Here is a 26707-nt window from a genome sequence, read left to right as displayed (position 1 = left end):
TTACAATAGTTTTAACAGTTTTAGGTCTTATGTTGAAATCTTTAATCCATTTTGAGTTGATTTTTGTGTATGGAAAAGGTGGGGACTGAATTCCTTTCTCTCTCTCTTCCTTCCTGCCTTCCTTCCTTCCTTCCTTCCTTCCTTCCTTCCTTTCTTTGTATTTGGATATCCAATTTTCCCAACATCACTTGTTGACAAGACTATTCTTCATTTTGCATTCTCGACACCTTTGTCAAAAATCAGTTGACCATATATATGTGAGTTTATTTCTGGTCTTTCTGTCTCATGGCACTATCCCAGGAATAACAATTCCTGCATGTATCTCATATATAAACTAAATATAAAATAACTTCTCAGAAAAAGTCTGGTACATAGTAAGCAATATATATATTGTTTAATTATGATAATTTGCTATCTGTGTGGGAGCTATGAAATCAGGTAGGCAGGAAACCTGGATTTTAGTCCCAACCCTGCACTGGATGAACTCACAGAAGCCATTTCACTTCTCTGCCATCACGTCCATCTCTGTAAAATGAGGGAGTTGATCGGACCCTCTGTGGAGCTCAGACACAGTAAGACTGCATACTAAACTCCACTGTGAAATGCAGGGACTTGAGAAGACTTCTGGCTCATAGAGAGTTCCAGCTGCTAATCTCTCACAGATCTGTCAAGTCTTCCTTATTGATTCACACCAGGAACCCTGCCTCAGTCTCAGTTTTTCTACAGGGCAGCTGATCTGTTTACTTTTCACCAAGATGTGTTCCTCTCTCAACCGCATCAGAGCTGTCAGAAGCCAGCTTCGTGGCAGGGAGAGACGGAAAGAATGTTTTTGTTTTTCTGCTTCACTGTGTCTTCCATCCTTTAGGGTCCCTTCTGAGAAAGGTCAAAACAGAATTCTGCATCTGCTACAGTGGGAAATGCTAGCCAATCAAAGAAGCAGGGCCCATGTAACTGACAGGGCCTGCCCCCAGGAGGCCAGGACTAGAGTCCCGTCAAGCCTGACTCGTCCTCCAGCCCGTGGAGGGTCAGTGGTCTCTCCTTCTCTGTCCCTGAGAGATAGCACATTACAAACGTCCTGAATGTTGTGCATGCCAGGTGGAAGGGGGGAAAGTAACTAAAGCATGACGGGACATCTAACAGAGGGCAAAAAAGGAGCGACAGGTGGTTTTTGCCTAAGATTCTGTTACAAGCTGAAGTATTCTGCATATCCCTTCTTGCTTTTTCTATATTTAGCTATGACTAGGGAGTCAGAAGGAAGGAGATTCAACCTCTTCCTCAATGCAGAAGAGTGTTTAAAAGGCTGCTTCCACTTCTTTTCTCTCCTGTGCTTCTGCTCCCTTTGTCTCTTTAATCTGCTCCTCAAGGTAGAAGAGTACCTGAGCGTCAGTCTCAGGTGTGCCGTGGCTGTATTTATTACCAGGCAAAGTTAGGATCCTTAAAAACAGGGTCCCAAGGGACGCCTGGGTGGCTCAGTTGGTTGGACGACTGCCTTCGGCTCAGGTCATGATCCCGGGGTCCCGGGATCGAGTCCCACATCGGGCTCCCAGCTCCATGGGGAGTCTGCTTCTCCCTCTGACCTTCTCCTCCCTCATTCTCTCTCTCACTGTCTCTCTCTCAAATAAATAAATAAAATCTTTAAAAAAAAAAAAAAAAAAAAAACAGGGTCCCAAGAACCAGCCTTCTTTCTTTCTGTGTCCAGGCCCAGGTCATACATGTACAAGGAGGGAGAGGCAGTAAGGAGGGATTGGCAAACAAAGAGAAAAGCCCCTGGTTGTAAGTGACTGCAGATCAATGGGCAGTGTTCAAAAACACGATATTTACAATGCACATTCTAAGACATTTTTCCAAATGGCTAAATCATTGATTGGTTCCACCATCCAATGGAATAAATGAGGAAGAACTTCTTCCAGCTTCGAATTAAGAAGGGGGTTCTCAGCCCTCCTACCAAACATTGGTATGCTTAGCATTTCAACCAGAAAGAGCTTTGCCTTTCATTGATGTTATTTTGCAACCTATACTACTCCAACTAATCTTAGCATCTCTGAGTTAGAGAAAACTCAAAGACCATCCCACTAAATCCTCCATAACATTCTCTACTTGACTTTCTCTACCACATTTTTGGAGCATAGTCCTGCTGTTTCTTCTTAAACATTTCTAGCAATGAAACACATACTCTTACACAAACAGATAACTTTATGTCCAGACAGGTATAATTCCTGAGAAACACTTTTTTGTTGTTGTTGTTATTTCTTTGTAACTTCCTCACAAAATTTGTTTTCCCCCTTTTAGAATCAGACAAGGTAAACTGAAATACCTTTTCCTAAGACATTTAAGTACTTAAATAGTTTTCAGACTGGATTATGTGGTAGCAATCTCAGTGGCTGAGAACAGCAGTGATTTATTTCTTGTAGATACAAATGTCCATCCCAGGTCACCTGGAGACTCTGCTGTGCATTTCCCTCACTTAGAGACTCAGACTGACATAACAGATCCTGTTAGTAGTTTACTTGTAGCATCTACCAATTAAGTCAATATGTGGTGACCAAAAAGTTAGTGTACATTGAATGGTTTCAACTGAATGTTAATTGTAATTCTCCAACTCCCTGGGGTCAAAGATTCATTTCAAAATCTGGATAAGATATCTTGAGTTCTACTTCCATGTACTGCAGAAGTTGACACCCTCCCCAGTGTTTCTGTGGGATTCCCCACTCCTAGGAGTCATCTGTCTAGCTCTCCCTCCGCAACCCTGCTCCCTCAGTTTTCAATCCCTATGGGCCATATCACACTGCTCTCTGGTCTGTTTGTCCCAAAACATGGACATAGCCCCTCACCTTTATTCTCCAAGTCAGCACTAGCATAATGTTGTTATGGGTGGCAGATTTACTAGAGTCACAGGGATAACAGGAAAGGAGGAAGTAGAGAGAGCGTCTTAGAGAAGAGCTATCTAAATGACTTGACCTTGAAATTTAGACCTCACAGTTTCTGAAGTTCCCTACCTGTCTCTTACCTCCTCCTACTCCAACGTCAGGCCCATCTTCAGCCCTCTGATGAATCCTTGCCAAATTTCTCAACTCATACTCTTGGGTCCTATGTTCATGTCTGTAGTTGCAAAGGGAAAACTCAACTTGATATTATTTTATTCAGCAGAGCAGTTGAGCTCCTTTTGTCTTAACCTCTTCCATTTTGATTTATTCTAATACAGTCTTCTTCATCACCAAAGGACTTATTAATATGTTTTCCAAGAAGAAGAATTATCTACCATAGCCTTCACACTGAAAGAGAAAGCAAAAGTTGAGAAATTTGTTTTTCTTCAAGTGAATTGGGGTAAATCCAAGGGGGAGACGAACCATGAGAGACTATAGACTCTGAGAAACAAACTAAGGGTTTTGGAAGGGAGGGGTTGTGGGGAGATGGGTGAGCCTGGTGGTGGGTATTAAGGAGGGCACGTATTACATGGAGCACTGGGTGTGGTGCATAGACAATGAATCTTGGAACACGGAAAAAATTTTAAAAACTTTTTTAAAAAAGGATGCCATCAAAAAGAGGCACCTGGGTGGCTCAGTTCATTAAGTGTCTGCCTTAGGCTTAGGTCATGATCTCAGGGTCCTGGGATCGAGCCCCACCCCTGTTGGGCTCCCTCCTTAATGGAGTCTGCTTCTCCCTTTCCCTCTGCCCCTCCTCACTGCTCATGCTTGTGTTCTCTCTCTCTCTCTCAAATAAATAAATAAATTTTTTAAAAAATTAAATTAAATTAAAAACTTAATTTAAAAAAATAAAGCAACTATAGAAACCAAAGACATCATATATCTCATATGCCACAATTCTGGAGTGTTGGGTTTTTGTTCCAGACTACGCATCTCTCATCAGGTCTTCCTCACACTGCCTTCAGCAACTGTGGATTCATTCTTGATTTTTTTTTTAAGAGATACTTCCTCTCCTCTTGCAGTGCATAGTATGGGACTGGGACTCCAATGGCAAGCATGACTTCATTGGAGAATTCACCTCGACATTCAAGGAGATGAGAGGAGCAATGGAAGGGAAACAGGTAGGTGGTAAATCACACATGGTATTTACCCCAGACACTTCTCTCTTGATGTATCCTTAGTACCACTACACATGGAATACCTAGAGAAGAGAAATCAATATTTGATTAAATGTGACAAGTTGGAAGCATGATGGGATTTGAGTACCTAGATTCTACTACTAACCCAACCAAAGCAACTAGTGTGAGCTTGGAGATGACACTGCCCCAGTGTGGTACAATTTCTCCATCAGTAAAACAGAGAGGTCAGATGAGAATATCTCTGATTTCCTTTCACTGTGTAGCCTTGGACAAGTGACTTAACCTCTCTGTGCCTCAGTTTTCTCACTTAAAAATGAAGGTGATCAGTGTACCTACCTAATAGAACTTTGTGAAGATTAAATGTGATAATTCATGGTATGCACTGAGAGGCATGCCTAGCATGTAGCTAGTGCTTCCCAAATATCTATTTATGGTAATATTATTCTTTCCATGACTTGGTGGCATTAATTACATATTTACTGCTTTGGAGAAATTATTGGATTCCTCCAGATATTCATTACGGCCACAGGATTTTCTTTTGGCTCCACCATTTCACTCACACACTGGATACTGAGACATGGACCCAAACCCCAGCACATAACAGAGGCATATAGGGATTTCATCATGCCACACAGCAACCTAAATGTCTTCTTCATTTCTCTCAGGCACACATACATTCATGTATCTGTAAACTGATCAGTCATTTGTTGTCCTCTGGACCCTAACCAGGTAACTGCTGTTCTTACCTGTTCATTGTTCATCTGCCCAATTTCTAGCCATGAAACTTGTATCTCTTTGCCTGTGGGATTTCTCTGGTAACTGGAGCCCCTATTCTGCCTCTGCCCACAGCCAGGTGAAGTATGAGGGAAGGTATAGCTCCTTCCAGGGAGCACACAACTAAACACATAACTAATGGGGGGTGGGGTGGAGTGTAAATACCCCAGATGTCTTGCCCCACAGGGGACAGACCTCTGAGTTTGTGTTCTATGCAGTTCCTAGAGTTCCCCAGCAGGAATCGGCCCTGGTTGCCCACAGTGGTAACTGACTGCAGACTTCTTTGGCAGTCTTTGATTCTCAATTCCCCACTCCTCAGTTGGTACTTCCTGATATTACTTCCCAAATGAACTACTTACACTTAATTCCTTGTCTCAGGGGATCTCAAAACCAAAATACCTGACCTTCTTACTCTGGGGCCCACTGTCCCCATGGAACAGAAAAGAGTGACAGTTGAGTGTTCAATGGCTTTGGAAAGGTCTTTCCCTTAGAGATAAGATCCTATACGTGGCCTGGTCAGAAGTGCTGATTACAGAGGATGTCACAACTCATTTTCCATGTCTCTTCTTTCAGATATAAGGTCAAGATATACCTAGAATGGTTGGGAATAAATTAACATTCTTTAGAACTTTGAAGCTTAATCTGAACCAGACCATCTGTCAAGTACTTACATTTGGTCTAGAAAATCAAGGGCAACTTTCCACATAGCTCCCACAAAACCTGTTGTACGTGCTTTGTTTAACATCCAGGATTCCAAGCAACTTGTGAAACACGCAGACCTTTGCCACCAGCAGGCATGCAAAGGTTCAGGGCCACAGTCAAAACCAGCACTAAATTGAGGGGCTGGGTATCTCTGTCAGTTAAGTGTCTCCCTTCCATTCAGGTCATGATCCCAGGAATTTGACCACATCTCATGTGGTCCTAGGATTGAGCCCTGAGTCAGACTCCCTGCCACTCTCTTCTGCTCTCTCTCTCAAATAAATAAATAAAATCTTTAAAAAAACAAAACAAAACAAAACAAAAAACCAACACTAAATTATAAATGAAGTCACACCCAGGATAACAAGATAGCCAGAGAAATTGTTGCTCTGTTGAGCCAGACCCAACTGAACTAATAAATCAATGAATTATCAATACTAATAATCTGTGTGTATTAGAAAATCTAATAATCTAACCTAATCAAAATCTAATCAATATGTATTAAAGTTCTAAAAAGTTTCACGAAGTTGTGTCTGTTCTCTTCTACAAGTAAAAATAACCAAATCAATAAATGTAGGAAACATTTCATCTTTAGGTTCCTAAGAGGGTAGAATAAGTAAAATTATAGCATATATAAAAGTTGAAGAAACCAAAGTCTAATGCTTCCAAACAAGCAAAAATGAATCTTCAAGTCCCACTGAGGAAATTAATCATATGCTATATAATTTTCTGTATCATCGAGATACCAGAAAGATTTTATTTAGTTCAATCACTCAGCACATTTGGGCACATTTGCACTGTAGGAAATATTCTCTTATGTATTGATTCTACTAGTACTTATTACAGAACACCTACTAAGTGCCAAGCTCTATGTGTGTCATGACTGCACATCAGAATAAAATACAAACATGAATCAAATAAACAAAAACAAAAATGTAATTGTAGTTTGTGACAAATGCTATAAAAAACTGAACAAGTGTATATAGTATAAAGGTGTGGTACTGGAAGGATAATCTGAAAAGGCAGCATTTAAGTTGAAGTCCCTTAAAGACAAAAAGAAGCCAGCCATGTAACAAGCAAGGGAAAAGCATGCAGGCTGAGGGAATAGCATTACCAAGTCCTGAGTGAGGAAAGAAATTGGTGTGATTAAGGATGTGGAAGAGACTAGTCAATCTGGAGCAGAGAGGGTGGATGAGATGTGGTCAAAGACAGAAGCAGGGGCCAGGAAAAGCACATTCTAATAACTTGGAGAAAGGAGTTTGGATTTTCTTCTAAATGTAGTAAGAACTATACAGCTTTGTGCTCACCAGGACAGGAACCACTAGCTACATGTGAGTGTTTTATTCTTACTTTTAATTAATTAAAATTAAGTTTCAGTTTCAATTCCTCAGCCACACTAGCCACACTCTAAGTACTCCATAACCTCATGTGGCTTGTGGCTTCAATTTGGTTGGTACAGATGTAGAATATTTTTATCATTGCATAAAGTTCTACTGGACAGTGGTGCAGAGAGGTCCAAGCTAGAGAATGACATGACTGGTTTTAACTTTTTTTTTTTTTTAAGATTTTTTATTTATTTATTTGACAGACAGAGATCACAAGCAGGCAGAGAGGCAGGCAGAGAGAGGAGGAAGCAGGCTCCCCGCTGAAGCAGAGAGCCCGATGCGGGACTCGATCCTAGGACCCTGGGATCACGACCTGAGCTGAAAGCAGAGGCTTTAACCCACTGAGCCACCCAGGCGCCCCCCTGGTTTTAACTTTTAAGAATGACTCTGGCCACTGTGTAGATAACTCGTTGTAGAGAGAGAAGACGGTGAAATCAGATCTGTCAGGAGGCTACTACTGAAGGCAGGACAAGAGGTGATAATTTAGGCTCAAAAAGTGATGATGGAGCTGGAGAGAAATAGAGTGTTTTAAGATGGGTTTTAGAGGCAGGAACTACAAGATGTGTTAAGGGTTTGTATATGAGGGGGATAGATGAGTAAACATTGGTGCCATTTCTGAGTAAGGAACTCTTATTTCAGGGAGGTCCAGTATGTGAGGAAAGTTCAAGAATGGGGTTTGGAAAACTGGAGGGGAGGCCTACCTGTAAATGTATTTTGGAGCCATCAACAAACAGGTAGTTAATGTCAAGAGAATGGAGGATAGAGAGAGAAGATAGAGGCTGGAATGGAGAAACCTCAGTAAGAAGAAACAGAGATGAAAAGAGGAGCCGTCCTCTTTTAAGCACCTTCCTATGAGAGTCATAGTTCTGTAGGGTAAATTCTTTATTAACTTGGGTTAATTCTCAGAAGGCCTTCATGAACAGCCTTACTCTGAGATGGCCGAAAGGAAACTTGCAAAAACTAATAGGAGAGCCCCTCCAAGACCTTTCTAGAGGAAGCACTATGTTAATAGGCCAGGCTTTGGAGTGAGACTGATGTGAATCCCAGCCCAATCCCAATAAGACCTGAGCCTTATCTTTCATCTCTAAGAGGGAGTTGTGGGAGAGTTAAATGAGATTGTAGATGTAAAGCAAATAGCCTATAATAGCATGAAAACTTCATCCCAAGATAGATACAAAATACTTAGACCCGGTTCATCAGCACCCCCTGCCTGCCCAACAGCCGTAAAAGCCCCCAAGTACCTGCAGGTTCTGATTCAGCTTCCTTGGAGCCCTTGCCTGGCTGCATTAACCCATCCTCCACTACAGGTCTGCCTTAGCCTAAGTTGGAAATGAGTAGACTTTCCATGAATTATCATTATAATTCTTAAGATAACTTGAAATCTAACTCAAAGTTTCATCAGTTATGTCCTTCTTGACTGAAGAAATTGAGGTTAATAGAAATTATTGAAAATGACAAAGGAATCATCACAGCTAATTTTGGATCTTTTCTTTCCAATTTTAAGGGAAATCCCTACACTACTTGTTCATACTGTGACATTAGAGGAAGTTTTGGGGGAAAGGCAATTTCAGTTTTGATGGATTTGAGAGGAACTTGGAGTGTTTTGTCTGAAAATACTAGACCTACTTTGAGACAAGCTGGAACTCTTGTTTATCAAGCACTATGAGAGCTTGGAGAGCAAATGAGAAGAGAACCTAAGAGAGGGAAGAAAGACAACCATGACCATGATAGAAAGATGAGACCTTAAAAAACAAACAAACAAACAAACAAACAAACAGGGTTTGAGATGTCTTGATTTCAGATTCAATTTGACTCTTCTTTCTTCCAGTCCTCTCCTCCCACACTCCTTCCCTCCTTCCTTTCCTCCCTCTCTCCCTTCCTAACTTCCTTCCTTCCTCTTTTTCATTCCTTCCTCTTATAGAAAGAGTTCTAGAGGACCTTTGGCCAGTACAGGATTCCTTTCTTCCCAAACCTTATGTGGTTGCTCAGCCCCTAGTGGAACTTCCCCAGTATTGAGAAACTGCTGTTCTCAGTTATCTGTTGCTGAGGAACAAATTACCCCAAAAGTTCCTGGCCGAAAACAACAATCGTTATTCACTCACAGTTCCCTGGGTTGTCAATTTAGGCTGAGTTCACCTGGGGCAGCTCCTCTCTATTCTCTATGTGATGCCAACTGAACTCACTCATGCATTTGTGCCTTGGCAACTGGGACAGCTGGGACATTTCTCCGTGTATGCTTTTGTTTTCCAGGAGATCAGCCTAAGCTTTTCTATATGGTGGTAATAACACACCAGCAGCAGGAAGAAGGCAAACCCCAATGCACAGGCATTTTTAGTCCTGTGCACACTTCACTTTTGCTAATGTCCCATTGGCCAAAAGAAGTCACATGACTAAGCTCACTGTCATTGTGGGAGGGCCCTACACAAATGCATGAACACTGAGAGAAATGGATCAGTGGAGGTCAAAGCTGTATCAGTCTACACCACTCACATCTGCCTCAGAAATTGCTTTATTTTCAGATATTCCTAATTGTCAGAGAGAGTGAAAATTTGTCTCCTGAGTGGAAATCCAGGGATCCGGCTCCCATGGAATGGTGGGCAGGAGCATTCAGTGACTCTTGGATGTTTGACTTGTAGTTGATTTTGTCGCATGAAGTCCTGTAGGACGGAAAGATTGATATCTCTTCCCCTAGACACTCCCCTACTTCCCAGCTACCTTCTCAGTTCCCAGCCACTCCTACAGCTCTAATACTATCCCCTTTGGAGATCTACTGTGTCACCATTGTGTTATGTATCACTCCATTATTTTAGTTCTCAGTGAGGTTCTATGCAAACTCATCATTATTCCCACTAACTTCCTGTAGCCAGCATTCAATGTCTCTCAGTGTTCTGACATTATAAGCCAATTCCTAGACACTAAGACTCAATACTCGTGTTAGGAATGTGTCTACATATGTCTCCTTCCTTCTGTTGCTCGATTCAACCCTATTAATAGAAAGCATTCCCAAGTGCCAGGCACTGTTTTAAATGTATTACATGGATTAGTTATTAAGGCTTCACAATAATCCTGAGAGATACAATTATCAGCTCCATTTTACAAAGGAGATATCCAAGGCATAAAGGAATCAAGTAATTTGCTAAGGGTTGCCTGGCTAGAAATTGACGGGACCAGGATTCAAACCGTGCCATCCAATATCAGTCTCACTCATCCATGCCTCTGAACCAACCCTCATGATGCAAACGTTATCACACAGAGACCATTTGTTAGCCTTCAGACCCATCTGCTGAAGCATCTGGGGGCTTGGCCTCATCAAATGACTCCCCTTCTTTCTGTTGCAGGTGCAGTGGGAGTGCATCAATCCCAAGTACAAAGCCAAGAAGAAGAATTATAAGAACTCAGGCATTGTGATTTTGAATCAGTGCAAGGTATGTATATAGTTCCTCTCAAGAAGTGTGAAGCTAGGGCTGTCTGGGAGGAAGAGCTTAGGTTGTATGGTCAGTGGGAGAGAATGTCAAGGAGCTGTGTTTTTTAAAATAGAAGTCAGAAAGTCAATGTATTAATGGATGTGCAATGAGAAATGTAGGCATAGGTGGTCTTGGAGAAGTGGTGGCCCAATACCACCATCCGTTCCACAAAGACAGTCATACCCCCAAAGATGGTGAGTCCTGGTCACATGTCAGGCTCTTCTCTGTCCAGAACAGCATCAGAGGGAGATCCCCCAAGGGTAAGCCAGCATTTCTAGAGCCTCTACCTTATGCTCGTCACAGTGTTCAGTGTTTTCTAAGTGACATTTCAACCATGATGCAAGGGTCCATGAACACAAAGCTGTGGTGAAAGATTACAGGGGCCTGGAAACTCCTCCCAGAAGGGCTCTAGCTTCACAGAAAATTCTACATGCTAATAATCAAACCTCTGAAATCACATTTGAGAATAACCCTGGCCCCAGCTGAGTATTTACTATGTGAGAGTAACAATGACGAATTCTGTCTAACTTGTATCCGAACCCTGAGATTTCTGCTGTCAACTGAGACCATGTAACTAGTCACACACATGGTAAGTTTAAGAGCTGAGATTTTAACCTATGCCTATCTGACTCCACCATACAAGACTTAAATGTCATCTAGCTTCTTTCTGTGTATATCAGGTTCCTTCTCTCCTGCCAGGCACTGCATATCCTCTCATAGCAAGAGCGAGAGGAAAGGAAAGACAGATGTGACCACCTCTTGAATCAGTCAGTGGGACTAGGGAACAGTGTATTGGAATTAGCCATTGGGATCATTGTATTAATTGTGACTTTTATTTTCTACAGTTTTTGATACTTTAACATCTTGGAGCCTTGTGGACAGGTATAGGGTCTGCGCCTCCCAGGGTTAGCTAATTCCTGGAGATAGCAAACAACTTGTGAGCTTGTTTGTGAGCCTACCTTTGATATGCAGACCAACCAATCCAGAGCCTGTACCCCCAACCACCTCCTTTATGGAGCTCTCACATATGAAGCCAATATTCCTATGGCCCTATAGCACCCTGGGTCCAGGCTTCAGATAATTAGGGACCGCCTCTATAGCCCAGAGCCACCAAAATTATTCAGACTCTCCAATCCTAAACCAATTTAACTGTTTTCCCTGCCCTACTCATTCCATACCCGCCCCCCCACACACACAAACACAATAAAGACTTCAGCCAACACTTGCTTTTCAATCTTTCTGCCTTCTGACTGACACTGGTGCTTCCCCATGTGACCCTTGGGTGGCATGACATACCTCCTATCCTCCAGGGAGCTGTGAGTAATAAACTCTTCTTCCGGGGACACCTGGGTGGCTCAGTCAGTTAAGCGTCTGCCTTCGGCTCAAGCTGGGATGGAGCCCTGGCATCAGACTTCTTGCTCTGTGGGGAACCTGCTTCTCCCTCTGCCTGCTGCTCTCCCTGCTTGTGCTCGTTCTCTTTCTGACAAATAAATAGATAAAATCTTAAAGGAAAAAAAAATTCCATATTAAAAAATAAATAAATAAACTCTTCTTCCAAAGACAGATGCCTCTGGTCATCTTACCTCATAGATCAAATCCCAGGTACATTCAAAACATCCTTGTGCCCAGGGAAGCAGGAAAAAAGATCTAGATGAACCACTTCAGTGGTTGTCTATCTCCTTTAGGTGGCTGTGTGCAAGTCTGTTTTGATCCTCCATGGATTCATCTTACAGTTTAGTACTCAGGGGCTATGGTATTTCAGCTCATTCCCAAGTTCTTATTTCCTTGATATACAAATAATAGTAGGGTGTCCCAATCATCAAGCAAAGCATTGCCATAAGGAAGCCAGGAGCATGTGTCTGAGTGGCTCAGTCAGTTAAGGATCTGCCTTCAGCTCAGGTCATGATCCTGGGGTCCTGGTATTGAGCCCCACATTGGGGTCCCTGATCAGTGGGAAGCCTGCTTCTCCATCTCCCTCTGACCCTCCCCCACCCCCCGCTCGTGCTCTCACTTTCACTTGCATTAAAAAAAAAAAAAAAAAAGGCAGGAACAGGCACTTTTCCAAGGGGCAAGTAAACATCGGGCCTGAGAAAAGTCTGCCAAGAGATATGTGCCACCTGGAGGTGGTACCTAGAGATACCAACGTGGGATTTCATGGGTCAGTCTCAGAAGCTGCCCAGAACATCAGATGGAATCCGAGGATTGAGGGTCAAAAATCACAGGTACTGCCTGCCCAGGTACAAGGGGCCAGTCTGCCAGCTCCAGGACTACAGGGACTGTGTTGGTTTTCTCATCACCGTATCCCTAGCATCTAGTGCATGGTGGGGGCTCAGTAAATCCTTTGTTCAATAAATAAGTGGATGAACATCCCCAGAGTCAAGCAGCGGAATCATAAGGAAGCAGAAATGAAGACCAGAAATCGGTAAGGCACACGAGAACACAGATGACTGTGGCTGGGCAGAAAGCAGGGAGCATATTGACTTCCAGCACAGAGGTCCAAAAGATGGACTATGCAGTCCAGACGGCCATCATTAGAGCCCCACCTCCACCATCGACTGGATAGGTGATCTCAGCTTCAGATCCCTCCTCCACAAAATGGCACAGTCATAATGATAATACCATTTTCATAGGGTGGTTCTAAGAATTAAATGAAATTATGGATGTGAAGTCCCTGGCTTAGAGTTAGTGCTCATAAGTTCATTGTTCATGGCATGACAGGAGTCTAACGAATGGGAAACTGTCGGTAAAGGCCTTCTCAGGGCATTGCCAATCCTGCAGCCACCAATCTAGATTGCTTTTGGTATTAAGAATGTTACCAAGACTGGGACTTAGACATGGGGACCAACACTGATGCCAAGTGTAGTATCTCACCGGAGGCTCCCATAACCCAAGAGAGGGGAGCAGGGGGCATAGGTAGCTGCAGCCCTCACAGGGTCATCTGAATTAACCATTGCTTTTTCTCTCCTTTAAAATACCAAAATCAATGGACCCCTCTTTTCCTCACAGATCCCTTTCTGCTCTTTCTTCTAGGTTAGCAGCCTAACCCCAAAGATTAAGCTTCCGCTTGGTAAGGAAATAGATCATGCTGTTACTAAAAAAGTTTCCTTTCATCCTCCCACACAGATCCACAAGATGCATTCTTTCTTGGACTATATCATGGGTGGCTGTCAAATCCAGTTTACAGTAAGTTGCTTCCATATTTGTTCATATTCAGAGACCAAGGTGTGGGGAATGGCACTGGGATGGGGGCATGAGGAGACACAAGTTTATTAAACCCTGGATCAGCTTTGTTCAGATCTCATTGCTGGAATACTATATGGTATCATGTTTTTGTTTTTGCTGTTGTTGTTGATGTTGTTGTTTTTAAAGATTTTTTATTTACTTATTTGAGAGAGAGAGATAGCAACAGAGGTCAAGAGCGAGTGGGGAGGAGAGGGAGAAGTAGGCTCCCCACTGAGCAGGGAGCCCAACACGGGACTCCATCACAGGACCCTGGGGTCATGACCTGAGCCAAAAGCAGATGCTTAACTAACTGAGCCACCCAGGCACCCCTGGTATCATGTTTTTAAAGTGACATCATACTTCTGTTTTCTCCAGTGAGTATGGTTGTCAGGAAGTCATATCAGGAAATTCATGCCACTTATCCTCAAGTGGTTTGGGAACTCCTTATGCTTCCCATTCTTCCAGTAACTACTTGAGGCATGGGACAGTAGGCATATTGCCAGATCCCATAATCTGATGAGCTGGATGGCAAGGAAGTACACCATGCTGGTAAGTCCCACTGAGCCAAGGCAGATGCAGCCCAAACACAAGCACCAACGCTAGATGGTCAGTGCCAAGAGAAAGCCATCCAAATGGTTTGTCAGACAAGAAAGAGGTGCATTCTAAAGTATTGGAGAACTAGTCTTTCAGAGTTGAGAAATGAAGTATCTAGACTCACTGGGTGGATTGAGGATCATTTCCTACATACAACTTGTGAGAACCTGGGATTTATAAACTCCAAGTATGTTTTTGGGTGGGTAGGCTGGGTTTTTTTTAAGATGCCTGGTAGACCAAGCTTATGAGTACATCTGCCCTAGAATAACTTACTTAATATTTGAAACCTTCCTAGGTTTGGGCTGATGTGACCTCCAGAAAGAACATCCCCAGATGGCCAAAAATAGTTCTGCTAAAACCTATGGGAAAGCCACATGGCAAACAAGAGAAACACAATCTGAACAGCTTTTGTTCCTCATCTTATAGACATATAATCATGAATTTCAGCCCTGTTTATCTCCCTCAACTGGCTCAGTCATATGAAGAAAGCAAGGCAGATAGTTTAATTTTTTTGTCCAGGTTTAAGCCCAAGAGGGTAGACAGGACCACTGTATTTCTGGGAATTGGATGGTGGTATTCAAAGGACTAAAAGGGGGAGTTCCAAGAGGATGAGTTAAGGGGTTGTTTGATAGGCTAACCTCTCCTTAACTTGAAGCGTGTCCTCTACTCTAATCTCAGATGGGTCTGCATTTGTCCCCCCTAGACTTTGAGCATTGTTCATCTACCCCTTAATGGTTATGAGTTAGTTATAGAATTTGGTTATTTATTTGAAGTCTAAGGCTCTCTGAAGATGCCCCTACCCAGTCCTCCCATGCGCACTGCATGCAGGTGCACACAGAGAGTAGCAGACATGTTCATTGTGAGCACCACACCTAACACTAGCTGTCCTATGGGCTCCCTGTCATGTTGGATATACAAAAATGGGAATAGAGAAGCCAGCAATGTCATATAGGAGAGCTACCGGAAATAGTGTCTCACAATCTTAGGCAAAGGAGCCATTCAGGAAACTATTTATAGGTTTTCAAGGGAAAGCTCTATTGATTTGGATCTGCTTTAGAGTTTATAGATTCCATGCTCTTAAACAATGCCTTATTCAACCTTCAGAGACTTACTCTGCCCTTGGAGTTATGCCACAAGGAACCAGCCCCCATGAACACCAGAAATTTCACCCCACAGCATCCCCAGCTCCATGTCCATGGGCCTGACAGACAGAGAAGGATGGCCCTTCCCTCCTTCGTCACTCCTGCTGATCCTCCCCAGCTGGGAGGCACCACCTTAATGGATTTCACCAGCACCTCCCCAGCACCAGCCCCTCCTCCCTTACCTTATTGACTTAGTGCCCCTCAGACTTTTTGAATAGTCTTTTTATTAAGCTCTCCTGGATCATCCCCTGTGAGGGGACCATTTGTTTCCTGTCAAGACTCTGACCAGTACACTTTACAAGCAGGAGCTCAAAGAAAGCTTCTATACTTTCACAGATACCTGGTGCTTCTGACTGAGCCTTAAGAATGTCAGAAGTGGAACATCTTTCCCTTCAGGCGCCAGGCTGAGGTATATTAGGGACTTTTATTGAATTATAATGGATTGAACCCTCAACCTTAAAGGAGAGATAAGCTTTAGGAAAAAACAAGAAATGAGACGAGTAAATAGGGTACTAGGTTTTTCCTTTAAAATCATTCCTACAGGGGTGCCTGGGTGGCTCAGTCAGTTAAGTGTCCAACACCTGATTCTGACTCAGGTCATGATCTCAGAGTTGTGAGATTGAGCCCCACATCAGGCTCTGTGCTAGAGATGGAGCCTGCTTAAAATTCTCTCTCCCTCTCACTCTGACCCTCCCACCTCCACTTCTCTAAAGAAAAAAAAGGCATTCCTATGAACTTAAATGTTTATTCATTCATATATTCTAATGATAAATATCAAAACCATATTTGGGTCAGTATGCATAAATAGGGTATATTCAGAGGAGTGTTGGAGAAGTGGTTTGGATTAAGAATTTGAAGGCTTTTAATTTTGAAGTAATGTGGTGGTTAAGGGAATGGTCAGAAGAATCTTGAGCAGGACATTAAAGCAATTGGGCACATGCTTTAGGGAACTAAACTGGGAGTGTTTGGTGGAAGGCATCAAAGGTGGTGAGGGGATTCCAGAAGGGGAAGCAAGAAGAGATTAATAGTCCTGGTGACAAGTAAGAAGAGGCTAAGCTAGCAGGGCAGCAGTAGGAACACTGTGGCAAGAGAGTCCAATAAGCCTTGGCCCATGATCCAATGAGGAGATGGAAGACCAGGGAGAAAGAGGAGTCCAGAGGACTCAGATCTTTTGTGCCTGATTGACAAAGCATGGCGATCCTATTCATGGCAACATGGAAATCCAAAGGAGCTGCCAATGAGATGATGATTTGCTTTTGGACCTGATTGATGTATATCCAGGCCTCCCAGTAGAAACGGCACTCATATATACGGTCCTGGGTTTCAGGAGAGAGGTAGAAGCTGCACACAAATGGGTCTGGGTGGGATGTCCAGAGAGAAGAATACAGAGAGGAAAGATGTCTCCAGATATTGTAGAAGATCTCCATTGGGCAGCAGGGGGAAGAGGGGCAACCAGTAGGAGAAGAAATGCCAAGGAAAAGGTCTAGGACAAGGCAGTACCTCAAATGACCAGGAAGAAAATGTTATGAGATCAAGGGCAATAATCCCATATGCGAGAAAGAAGTCAGAAGATGAAGAATAAAACACTGGGTCATGTGATAAAGAGGCACATATTATCTTATGTACGAGCAATTTCAGCAACGTGAGACAGGGAGAGCCAGGAGTTAGGGTGTAGACAGAAGTAAGGAAGTGAACACAGCAGGTGTAACTATTCATTCAAGAAAGGCTGGCAGGGAAGAGGAGAGGAGAGGGGAAAAGGAGGAGAGCAACTTGAAGATTAAAAGAGGGGAGGTTTCAGGCTAGAATCTGACCATAAACAGAGGAGAAGCCCCAGTGGAGGGAAAGAGATTAAGATGCTAAAAAGAGCCCTAGTCAATGATTCTTTTTTGGTCCATGGCCCCACTTGAGAACCTGATACACAATCTATATCCTCTCACTGGAAAATGCACACACCTGATTCTGCATGCAATTTCGGGAGGTCAAGGGCACCCCTGAGGACATTCCATCTCCTCATTCGAATCCTCAAATCATAAGAACTTGAGGGCAGTTGTCACGTGGCAGTCTAGGAAGAGGTGGGAGGAGGTGGGCAGATGAGAAACAGACTAGAGAGGGGGAGATGGAGTTCACTGTGTTTGGCACATGGCACAGCAGCCAAAAATAAAATAGATACTAGAATTTCACACACAAAACAAAATTATAGACAGCATAAAAGAGACAGACACCATAAGGTATTTGGGAAAAAAATGGTAGAAGAGTTCACTGTTTCCTTTGAAAGTTACTGCTTTTCCAGATATTTAAAAATGTACTTTGTAAAGCAGATTTTCAGAGACAAGCTGTAAGCAACCTAAATGTCCAACAATAAGATAATGGCTATGTAAATTACAGTACCTCATTTAGGTGGATTATGGTAAAGTCATTTTAAATGATAATTACAATGATTGATGATAACGGGACACGTTTATGACATAATGTTAAGGGAAATAAAAAGAATGTAAAGCAGAGCTACCCTGTGATTACAACCAGGTAAAACGTTTATGTCTTAAGACATGAGAGAGAGGAGGAGAGAGAGGAGAGAGAAAATCTAGAAAGGAAAAAGAAAACATGACCTGTTAGGCTAGTGAAATCCTTAAGGAATGAGAATTGACCTCAGGAGCAGCCTTGACCTCCCAAAATTGTGTGCAGAATTAAGTGTGTACATTTTCTGGTAAGAGGATATAAATCTTGTGTCAGATTCTCAAGTGGTCCCAGTGACCCCCAACAAGTGGGTTTTGTTTTGTTTTGTTTTGTTTTTCATATTTTCAGATGGCCATTTTTAGTATTGGTAATTTTCTACCATTAAGGATGGTGTTTCCTTTATCTCTGATTTTACAGTCTACATTTTGGTCCTCTAATATGAATGTGGCTCCTCCCAGATTAACCTTCCAGCCTAAATAAAAGGATCACCTAAGACAAATTCTCTCAGGAAATCTTCCCGAAACTAACATGTTCCGGGCATCCTATAACCACATTGTCTCAGTTGAAGTTTTAAATCTTTACAGTATATCCCAGACTGAACACTGGTGGACTGTGGTGGAGGTGTAGACCTCCAAGAAATGAGAAGGAGCCCTGGGTTGAAGAGGAGAATGCTTTGCAGTTTGTGGGAAATTAACCAGGCAATCTTGGGGGTATCTCCCATCTCATCTAGTTCCTATTTCTTTGCCCCCCAGTGGAGTTTTGAGGAAATAGAAAAGCACAAGAGTTTAACCTGTCCTTTAAGAAATAGTCCAGACTGAACAGTATCTCCACCTACAAGGTTTATTGTATGGGTCCAAGCTGTATTTAAATATAAACAAACAAACAAAGAAAACAGCTGCCCCACCAGATGATACGAGAAAGGTTGACTGCAGGTTGATTACAGAGATTAGGCCACTAACCAGAGGTTGATTCCCAGCAGCTTGCCTTAGAAAATACGGGGGAGGTTTCAAATGACTTGTGTGTCGCAGACAGACAAGGGGATCTGAGGAGTGGTCTCCTTTCACAGAAGAAGCTTAACACATCCAAAGATAGATGCTTATCCTTGGCTTCCTGCCTCTTTCCGGAAGCAGCTTTGCACCCAGGGCTTGGTGGCAGTGGAGGGAGCATTTCCCATTCTGACTCTATAAGGTTTTGCAAAGCTGTTCCACGGCTCTGCTTAATGATGAGCGAGGCCTCCTGGGCAGAAGGGGAGAGCCACGGGCGGCGCCTGTTCCCGGGCCGCCTGCTGAGAAGATTGGAGCACACACCAGAACCACAGGCTTTCGTAAATGCTTCCTATCCGACAATGAAAACATGGCCGCCCTGGGAGCCCACCAGCATTCAGGAAGCCAGGCGTCGGTGGCCACCTCCACAAGCTGGCACTTTTCAGTCATTTTCTTGCTTTTATTTCTCAACTTGATCCCGTCTTTCACTGCCTCCCTGTTGCTTTTTAAAATAAACCTAACCTTTCGCTCTGTTCTCCTTCCACTAATGCTAACTTAAAGAGCACAGAGAATTCTTGGTAGAAGGCCACCTCCTGAAGATAGATTCTTTATCTCCAGCTTCATCAGGGAGATTTAAGAAACCATCACTTGCCAGAAAAAAGCTCTCTCAGCTGCCATACCCTTAAGACTGTCCATGGTTGTCTAGTCAATGATAAAACGGAGTGGAAACCTCTTAGTCCCCAGAGGCCTGCCTGCAGAAAGAAAATAAAACTTCCCTCAGGCCTTTCGTATGTATACACATCACTACCAAGAGCAGGTGGCCCAACGACAACCTTCTAACGCTGATCTTCAGATGCTGCTACTATCTTCAAGATGCCGTCTTTTCCATTTCCAAAGAAATGTGGCCACTCCTTTTCCCTAATTGCCATCCATCAGTCACCAAATCCTCTTCACTTTCTATCCTAAACCTCTCTGGTCACAATCCCCTTCTCACTGTCACCTCCACCACAAGCTAATTTGTTAAGCATAAGGAAATTATTCCAAGCCTGAGGATGAAGAGTTGTTAGAAAATGAAATGACCAACAAGGCCGGAATGAGGAGGAAGCAAGAGAGGCACCTGGGGTCCAAGGTTTAAAAGGAGGCCTTCACTCTCAAGATCATGCAAGTGTAGGGGCAGCTAGGAATGAAAGCCTTCTTAAATGTATGCCCTCGTCACCCCCTAGCCTTCCCCTAGTCCCAACCTCCTGTGATATGTGCTCTACTTTAAAATCTACTGTTGCCAGAATCTGCGTGTATTCATCCAGACGTTATATACTCTTTTCCCCGTAACACAACATATTCATTCAGGTGAGACACCTGGGCTTGGATGCTGCCACTTGGTGCCTGCGTACTTGGAGGCTCTTGCCCGTGACTAGGGAGGAGAAGAGGAACATTTAGGTCTCTTAAGTTGTTGTTTTTCTTTATGGAGGTTTTCCCCTTCTGGCCTTTCTCCTACCTGGTTTCATTCTCCAGTTTTACACCAAGATGCCAGCATGCTTTTGTTACCATGGAATACCCTTGATACTCAGGTAATCAGCACATGGGACAATTTTAAACTGCAGCATCAAGAAGCACAGGCAGAGGATTGTGACAATCCATGATAAAGAGCACCGTAAACAGAGCGGTTGTGAGCCATAGGTGCTGGTTATTAATAACAACATCTCGACACCTGCCAGTGATTTGCATTTTAGATAAATTGGAACAGAATCAAGGTTATCTCCATAACAACTTTCTCACATTCTCTAGAATTCTCTAGAGTCCTACAATGTTTTCTTCAGTAGGAAAGAGTTGGCTTTCCACATAGCCTTCCCGGCACTGTTTTTACCTTCTAAAGGCCATGTACGTGTGTGGGAGGCACCGGCACCCCTTAAGTGTGTCTCATTAGAACCCAAAGGCTCAGCATGGTGGCTCTGCGTGCTTGAGATCCATAAACCAGGAGGACTCTAGATGTGTGGTTTCTTCAGACACCGTCTCTCAAGTACCTCCCAAGTTTCCCTCTTAGAGAAGTTTTCCAGAAATAATCTGCATATATTTGGACCTCTGTGTGCTTGAGGCCCCATGGGTGAGTCCTGGAGTGCTTTACATCTTGTTCTTATTCACAAAATACATGGAGGCCCCCAACACATGAACTTTTCATCATAGTCCTTGATTCAAAGGACCTTCACCTATTGTCTTCCTCTTTTTTTTCCAGTGTGTTGACTTTTACCTTCTGGCTGGAATCTATCTCAGAAGATGCTGGATTTTGCTGGTCCTCTTAAATCACCCCCAGCCATCCTCAATAACACATTCTCCTTATTGCACAGACAGACAGACACACACACACACACACACACACACACACACACACTTTACTGGCTCTTTTCCTACCTTTTACAACTGGTCTGATTTTACAGCTGTTCATTCAAGGCCATTCGTCTCTCCTAAATTACTCTAGTTGCTGCTAAGCTTGTCTCCTTACTTCCAGGCTAAATCCCCTCCATTCGTTATAGGAATAAACATAGCTAAATAGCATCTTGGCATGCTAGCCACAGCCATATATGTTCCCTTGGGTGTATAATGGCATAATGGAGGAACAGTCTTCAGAGCTATAGAGACTTAGGTTTTAACCCAGCTCTACCCCCAGAAAACTTCATCACCTTTGGGCTGGGAATCAGGAGGATCTTCATCGAGAAAAAGGAATAGCAGTCTCTGCTTCCCAGAGTGTTTTCATGAAAATGAAATAACACAAAACCTGGAAAGCAGATAGTACTGTGTCTGACACAGAATAGGGTTTTAACAAAGGTTGCTCTTCTCTCCGTCCCTTTGTTATCTGAGCAAGGGCATCTCAGGGTTGGGGAAGTACTGTGTGATTTTTCTCCACCCGACCTTTCCTTTTGAAACACTGTTAGTACTAGCATTTTATCAGCTGGTACTCCCTTTGTTGAAAACATCAGGGTGTTCTGAAAATAGATTTTGAATCCAGCTTAAATTTCTTTTCAACACAGTCCTGGGGAGGGGTGAGGAAGAAAAGGGACGCAAAACCGGTAATGAAGAAATAACCTCACACGAAAGAAAAAAGGAAGGTTGTAAGTGAATTGTTAGCCTATCGCTTTTTCTCTTCTAGTCACTTGGATTCTATTGTAGCATTACAATATAAGGTATGGGGGCTATTTTCACCTATCATCCTTGCTCTTACGGGGTCGTCTTTCAGGAGCAGAAATGAAACACATAGCGCCTTTTCTCTGTCCTTCCAGAAGTGACATTCCCCCCTAAGTAAATCCAATGGGACATTCCAATTATGTGTCATAATGGAATTTTGTCAAATAATATACAAGTAACATTCCCACTCACAGGATCATAAGAGAAAATAAAGGCTTTCTGTCATTAGTAAGCTTGTGAGTGGATCCTGACAGGCCCTGAAGAAAAAGAGATGTAACACGAACATTTCCTGCTTTTCATACAACTCCTTTTGTTTTAATCACCCCCATCTTTTCCCTACCACTCCCCATACTCCCCACTCTCAAGCTAAAGCTTTTTTTTTTTTTTTTTTGAGAGGTGTTTGCTGGGTTAACTTTTATTTAATTGGTAATGATGTTGGAAATCAGAACAAATGATCCTTCCCATTTTAGCACTCTCCAGGCTTGACCCTTTAGTGGTTGTTTGCTGCTGTTAAGAGTGTTAAGTGAGTCAACTCTTAATTAGATAATGATTGTAGGGGTCAGAAAAAATTTAAGAAGTTCAAGGATAGTATCTACTTGGTGGCAAGACAGAGGTTTTTCTTCTTTACCTCCCAGTCACGGTGCCAGAGCATCCAGACTTCTTCTCTGTTATAGGCAGGACTTCTCTCACATGAGGGAAAACCAAAAGCTAATGCCTCACTCGAAGCTGCTTCTTGCAGAAAATTTATTATAACCATGTCAACACATCTCTGCAATTCGCCACACATGGAAATAGGAGTATGGCTTTTGAGATAGACCACACCAGTAACACAGAATTTAGTTTTAAGGTAATTTACCTCTGCCTCTGAGATGGAATTGTCCTGCCTGGACAGCAGAGAAGTCTTTTCTTAGGGAACCGGGAACTGGGGACCAGATATTCTACCCGCACTCATGCTGCCGGGTAAGGGGGATCAGCAATGGCTGGGCTTTCTGACCGACATGTCCATCTCAAGTTCTGTTTTGGCACTGGGGGAGGGGATAATCAAAGACTACAGAAATGATCTCAACCAAATTAATAGCTCCTCTCCCTTTCCTTCTTGGGAGGATGCTGCTTTTTCCATCTTGAGCCACGTCCTTTGTGTGGCTGATCACAATGCCTGTGAGATGCGTTCACTTTAATCTACCTGTTCTCTTCTTTTCTCTTCCAGGTAGCTATAGATTTCACAGCCTCAAACGGGGACCCCAGGAACAGCTGTTCCCTGCACTACATCCACCCTTACCAACCCAACGAGTACCTGAAGGCCTTGGTAGCTGTGGGGGAGATCTGCCAAGACTATGACAGGTACAAGACTCCCAGTTGGCTCAGGCCTTATCTCTCTGTGGGTTCTGATGGTCCCTCGCTGATCCTGGGCAGCAAAGTGGAAATCAGGTCCAACAGCTACCCATACCGAGGCTCACGAAGAAACGGGATAAAAGCTTGCCCAAACCTTTTATCCTCTCCACACCTAGAGAAACTGAGCTCATGCCATGCTCAACTTGGTCACACACACACACACACACACACACACACACACCACAATCCTTTCTCAGCTTTCTTATTTGGCTTACAAAACCACTTTCTTTTTTGTGAAGTTTCAGAAGGTGTCTTGCTACTCAAAGCTTGGTCTGCGGACTACCAGTATAGCACCACCCAGAAACTTAGAATATTCTCTCAAGCCCCACTCCAGACCTATTGAATTAGAATCGGCATGTTAACAAGATTCCCAGATGATTTGTGTGCACGGTGGACTTTGAGAAGCACCAGTTCATTGGGCCTTATTACGTCTAACCCTCACATTCCGGCTTGTGTAGGAGGCACTATTTATCAGGAGAGAACTGTGCGGGGAGGTTAAGCAATCTGTGCACTCACTCAGCCCGAGGCAGGATTTGAACACAGATCTAATTCATTCCACCACTGAAGCTCATAAACACGGTGTTTCACTGATTTCAGAGCTACTGGTAACATTAGCGTCTGCCCATGTGCATGTGTGTGTGCCCATGGGAGTGTTTGTGTGTGTTGATATGTGTGTATCTAGAAAACTTGATTTTTGGGATCAGATCGGTATTATGTTTATTTTCCCTCGCTGGTAAATATTGACCTTTCTCACCAAAAGAATTGTAATTGACATAAATTACATTAAACTGAATGCATTTTGCCTTTTCAGTATTTCCAGGTTGAGGTGAAGTTGTTCACATGTTCAAAAGGTTCTTTAAGGTAGAACCAATGTAAATATAAATACAGGTAAATCTCAGTTGTGCCCTTAGTATGATTATAAAACAAGGCCAGTTAGTAATAAGAAGCAACAAACTAACCCTTTAAATCAGGAGAATAAGTGACTCTGTCCTCCAGTTTCAGATAGTATGACTTCTGTTCTTTCTAGTCTCATAATTAGTGGTAGTAATATTATAAACCTGTTGCCCCAGGCACATAGGGAATGAGACAATCTAGTGAACCACAATGTGCAGAGAAACAAACAGGACAGGGGAAGAGGAGGGTCTCGTCATTATTCTTCCTGCCGGTGATTTTCTGGATTTGACTTGGTCATTGCCAGTAACTCAACTGGGTTTGAGGGCAGTTGGGACTGAACAAACAGGTCCAGTAAAATCAAACAGCTTGAAACACTCAAGCGCTTGCTGACATTTGCCCTCTTGTACATTTAGAACAGAAGGCAATAGCATTTTAAATTACCTTGTTGAAGTGACACTTCTTATACTTAACCTTGAGATATTAACTATGAAGACGACTTGAATTTCAGCTCTGATTTGTTTTGGCCCAAATACAGGGAGTATTCCTAGAGAGGGTATATATCATATGGAGAGTTCCACCAAGGAAAGAAAAAACTGTCAAATTGCATCTCCATTGCCAGAAACTTCTCCAGCCATCCCCAAGACACCAAAGCAGTCATCTCTTGCACAGAAATGATTTAGTGTACTAGTGTATACATAAGAGGCCAGAAAGGAGGGAGTGGATAGCTACAGGATTCTTAATAACTTTTAAATCTTGAAATGCTCATAAAAGAAATGGAGTAGGTAAAGTGCTCCATACAATACAATAAATGGATGCTTAACAATAATGTTGACTCTCTTCGGGAAAGAAGGCAGTGTACTCATGCATTCCAAAGGGAAGTTTGGTGGGTTGACCAGGAACTAAGCTGCCAATGCCCAGAGCCTTGGCTGTGGTTCTGCAGCAGATTTATGGAATAATCTGGAACAAGATGCTGAAATTCCTGTTTCCTAGTCACCTCACATGCAAGATGCAGATACTACAATCCCAGGGACCCGTATATCTTTTAGAGCAATTATCCCCTTAAAATATAAAAGCCAGGCAAAGGCAAAGCCTAGAGAGCATTTTGTATTCATGTGAAAATACAGATTCAGTATAAAACTAAGATGGGACACCTTAGGGGTTACATGAAGAATTATTGTAAATTATTCTTTTTAACATTTTAATAGGATAATATGGAAATCACTGGCCCAACTGTCCAGGAAAATCAGGCTTCTGCAGCTCAGTGGAGCTTGATGTATACGTATACGTATATGTATAAAGAAGGCAGCTCAGCATTAAAAAGGGCAAATACCAAAGGAGGAAAAGCACTGAAAAGCCTAGGCACTGTTTTGAAAGACTCCCTGGAAAAATGTGTAATGCAAGCTGCTGCCTTGAGAACTGACAAGGTTCCACAGTTTCTCCTTTGCGTGGGTGGGTAGACAATAGACAGGCAGAGTCAGGAAATTTCAAGTTGAGGCTTTGGAATTAATTTATTCTCACATCAAAGTCACTGAGGTTGATGTTCAAAAGAAACACTTGAATAAAAACTGACAGAAGGCATCGTTCCCCCTCCTGCAGCAACAGAGAGATTTTTAATCCCCATGAGCCTTAGAAATTGCTCCCAGCCTCTGACAACCAGGGGTTTTTCTTCCTGCCTTGTACAGTCATTGCTGAGGGGTCAGTACGAGGTGATCCATGAAGTAGAACGGCTTGTGGGATGCATAAAGCCCTTCTCAGGGTGGCCTGGAAGGGGAAGCTTTTCCACAGATATCTGGTCCTAAGCCCAGAAGACAGTCCTGCCCGCCTGCTCTGTCTCTCTGTGTCTGTGCCTGGGAAAGAGAGAACACTGCCCATACTTTCCCTTTGGACTCCCCAAGCATGCACACATATCTGCTCACACACACACACACACACACACAAGCACATATATTCCATTTGCGTTGTAGCATTTGCCCAGCTCCTATGAACATACCGGTCAGGCTGCTCAAGATCAAGGTGAGATCCATGCCTTGGGCCCATCAGAGATATAGGTCTCTGACCCCCTGCCGTGTCCTCCAACAAAAGGCTGGTCTATCTGCTGTCAAGAGAGTATAGATACTGAATACGTTGCTTACAAGCATAGACTGCCATGTCATGGATGTGGCCACCCCAGAAGGAGACAGAGGTTTCAGCAGCTGAGGCAGGAGTCTTCCTGCATGGTGTGTTAGGAGGCGAAGTTAGGGCTGATGCCCCATCTGACGGGTATTGGGTTTAGAATCAGAAGATAGGTTTGTAACACAGTGCCCCCGCTTCCACTCCACCAACACCAGTCAGGGGTTCTCAGCCTTGGCTGCACACTGGAATCATTTGGCTTGTCTTAAAATATGGCGATGCCTGGGCCCCACCAAGAGCCTGCTTTAATTAGTCTGGTGTACATCCTGAGGAGTCAGGATTTTTCATGGGTATT

At 43.2% G+C, this 26707-nt stretch overlaps 1 protein-coding gene across 1 annotated transcript in view; it reads left to right on the top strand.

Moving 5' to 3' along the window:
• The window catches only part of LOC111155085 (copine 4), a 338389-nt gene that overhangs the window by 288989 nt on the left and 22693 nt on the right, over positions 1-26707 (top strand). Inside the window, exons 7-10 of the mRNA XM_022515133.1 lie at positions 3947-4045; positions 10260-10346; positions 13509-13568; positions 23165-23298. Coding sequence (XP_022370841.1) covers positions 3947-4045; positions 10260-10346; positions 13509-13568; positions 23165-23298 — 380 coding nt within the window. The remainder of the gene's footprint in view (positions 1-3946; positions 4046-10259; positions 10347-13508; positions 13569-23164; positions 23299-26707) is intronic.

This window comes from Enhydra lutris, unplaced genomic scaffold (genome assembly GCF_002288905.1).
Source record: "Enhydra lutris kenyoni isolate GAN:26980312 unplaced genomic scaffold, ASM228890v2 scaffoldscaffold39, whole genome shotgun sequence".
Taxonomy (NCBI): domain Eukaryota; kingdom Metazoa; phylum Chordata; class Mammalia; order Carnivora; family Mustelidae; genus Enhydra; species Enhydra lutris.
Note: the sequence above shows the minus strand (reverse complement) of the source record. Positions and strands in the feature narration are given on the sequence as shown.